Below are 3,052 nucleotides of genomic sequence, written 5' to 3'. Positions count from 1 at the left end.
TTCAATTTTGACGGGAAGACAACACGAGGGTTAAAGAAATGCAAACAACCTGGAGCGGTTTTTATGTTTTCCCAGAATATGTATGATGTAGCCGGACCTTCCTCCACAGCGCTGTGGAGGAAGGTCCGGCCTCGGGAGACTAGATGACTCCTCAGAGCCGGAGAGGAAACGTGCGTTTTAAAAAACAAATCAAACTGCAAAGGAATAAAAAAGGTGTCCCGAACCATTGATGTTGTAGATGGAGAATCTGTAGGAGAAGTTCGCCATGTTGGTCTCTTGTCTGAGGGGAGCCTTCTGCTGAGGCGGTTGCTCCGGGCGACCATCATCCAGACTCTGAAGAGACACAATATTAAAACGTTTGTATCACGATGGATGAAAATCCGTGATGCTTCCGTGCGTGGTGGCCAGCTGCGGAGCTCTCTTACTTTGTGTACCTGCGTGAGTTTGTCCAGCTCTCCCAGCCAGGCTCCGAACATCTTATCCAGGTCCTGGTCGTCCTTATCGCTGTCCTCCTCCTCCTCCTCCTCATCCCTGACCTCCACCTCCTCGTCTGACAACTGGTCCATCTACGGAGAGGAGGAGGAGGAGGAGGACGAGAAGAAAACAGGAGAGGGGAAGAGAAAGAAAGAGACACTGGTTAATTCTTCACTTCAACTACGTTTTATTTATAGAGTCACGTGACGGAAGTTACGATGAGATGAGAGACAACTTCATCGTCTGTTCACACAGAACATGGTCTGGCACCTTCTGCTCCAACAAACAACAGAGAACATTAAAAAACTCTCTCTCACTCACTCTCACACTCACTCTCTCTCTCACTCACACTCATTCACTCTCACACTCTCTCTCTCTCTCTCTCACTCACACTCATTCACTCTCACACTCTCTTTCACTCTCTCTCTCACTCACTCTCTCTCTCACTCACACTCATTCACTCTCACACTCTCTTTCCACTCTCTCTCTCCTCACTCTCACTCACTCTCACACTCTCATTCCTCGCACACTCTCTCTCACTCTACCTCTCACTCACCTCACACTCACTCTCAACTCTCTCTCACTCACTCTCACTCACCCTCTCTCTCACTCACTCTCACACTCTCTCTCACTCTCTCTCACTCACTCCTCCACCTCCACTCTCTCTCACCACATCTCACACACTCTGCTCGCTCTTCACTCTCACACTCACCTTCTCTCTCACAACTCTCTCTCTCACACCACTCTTCTCTCACACTCTCTCACACTCTCTCTCCTCTCATACTCTGCACACTCTCACACTCTCTCACACCTCACACTCCTCTCTCTCACTTTCACACTCTCTCACACTCTCTCTCACACTCTCACTCACACTCTCTCTCTCTACTCTCACACTCTCATCTCTTCATCACCCACACTCTCTCTCTCACTCTCACACTCTGCTACTCCACACACACTCCTCTCTCCTCACCCACACACTCTCTCTCTCTCCACTCTCACATCACACACACTCTCTCTCTCACTCACTCTCACACACACACACACTCTCTCTCTCCTCACTCACTCTCACACAACCACACTCTCTCTCACTCTCTCTCTCTCTCTCACTCTCCACTCTCCCTCATCTCCTCACACACTCTCACACACCTCTCACTCACTCTCACACTCACACACTCTCACCTCACTCTCGCACACTCTCTCTCTCACACTCTCCACCACGTCTCTCTCTCTCACCTCACACACATCTCACACACTCTCTCACTCTCTCATCAATCCTCTCTCTCACACCACACACTCTCTTCTCTCTCTCTCACTATCAGCTCCGCTCACTCTCACACCCACACACTACATTCTTATACTTAATATATATATATATATATATATATATATATATATATATATATACTAAAATTAGTATATATTATTTATTTTGTGCACTGTATGTATCATATATTTTATATTATACATTCACAGCAAGATAACAAAGATACTGTCCATAAAATATATATTTCATTTTTAACACCTACCAAACATTTGTTACATTTTGCACCAAACAACCCGCTCCGGTTCAATCAGTGTAATAACTAGGGATCAACAGATCACTGCCTGGGCTTTGTGTGTCTGTTAATACCTGTTAATACGATATAAATCATTCTGTTAATACGATCCGATACCGTTGTTGAATTAATAATTTACCTGTATACCTTCCACCTTTTACCTTCCTTCCACATGGAAGAGACTAAATGCACCAAAACTAAATTTACTTTCCAAACTAAGACAAAATAACATAGATGTAATGTATTGAATTAACATGGTGCTTTTGGATGTGCTTGATTATATTGGTAGTATTGTACTTTGCAGTACTACCACTACCTCGAAACATTTACTCTGCAGACATTGCAAACAGCCGACGAACTGGTTGGCATGGCAAGCGTGAAATATCTCCACCCACAGCCGACTCTTTGGCCCGCTCCATGATGCTTAACGGTTAACTCAACTCTTCCAACACGTGACACACAAGCTGCGGACAAATGACGAAGGATGTTCTGCGACAAAAAACACAAAAAACAACTGGATCGGCCCTGGAGCGAGCTCTGTGGTCAACATCCGCCGACATTCGATCTTCATATTGGATCGGTGCCCCCCTGGTAATAACCCCCCCTCACAGTCATCTCTCTTTATCCTCATTTCCTAGTGTTTTTAATACAACTTTTTCAACTTAATATTGTTTTTACAGTGTTTTAGCACTTTACAGAGAGAGCACATCTAGACTACACTCTATAATTTACAAAGATCCAGCAATTCCCCCGAGATTAAGCATTTGGCGCGACAGTGGTGAAGAAAAACTTCTTCAGACCCGGCTTATGGCGGGCGGCCATTTGCCACTGCTGGTTGGGACACAGATGGACAGATATAGGATTCACAGTAATTATAGCAGTTTACTATGATAAACAAAGGCAGTTATAGTAACAAAAAAACAATGGAACTATGACTAGGATCTTCATGCTGCTGCAGTTTCAGGACAGAGTGTGAGTTCGCTGCTCCATCTAGTGGCCAATAGTCGGCACTACACCCCCCC

General features: G+C 45.2%; 1 protein-coding gene across 1 annotated transcript in view; it reads right to left on the bottom strand.

Annotated features, from left to right (window-relative positions):
• Window positions 1–3,052, bottom strand: part of raph1a (Ras association (RalGDS/AF-6) and pleckstrin homology domains 1a) — a gene marked incomplete in the record, with an annotated part of 104,946 nt that overhangs the window by 61,783 nt on the left and 40,111 nt on the right. Inside the window, 2 exon segments of the mRNA XM_032515390.1 lie at window positions 225–333; window positions 426–566. Of these exon segments, the coding sequence (XP_032371281.1) occupies window positions 225–333; window positions 426–566 (250 nt within the window).

The sequence above is a fragment of the Etheostoma spectabile genome, chromosome 5, assembly GCF_008692095.1.
Source record: "Etheostoma spectabile isolate EspeVRDwgs_2016 chromosome 5, UIUC_Espe_1.0, whole genome shotgun sequence".
In the NCBI taxonomy this organism is placed as follows: domain Eukaryota; kingdom Metazoa; phylum Chordata; class Actinopteri; order Perciformes; family Percidae; genus Etheostoma; species Etheostoma spectabile.
The sequence above is the reverse complement of the archived record's forward strand: the minus strand, read 5'-3'. Positions and strand labels throughout refer to the sequence as shown.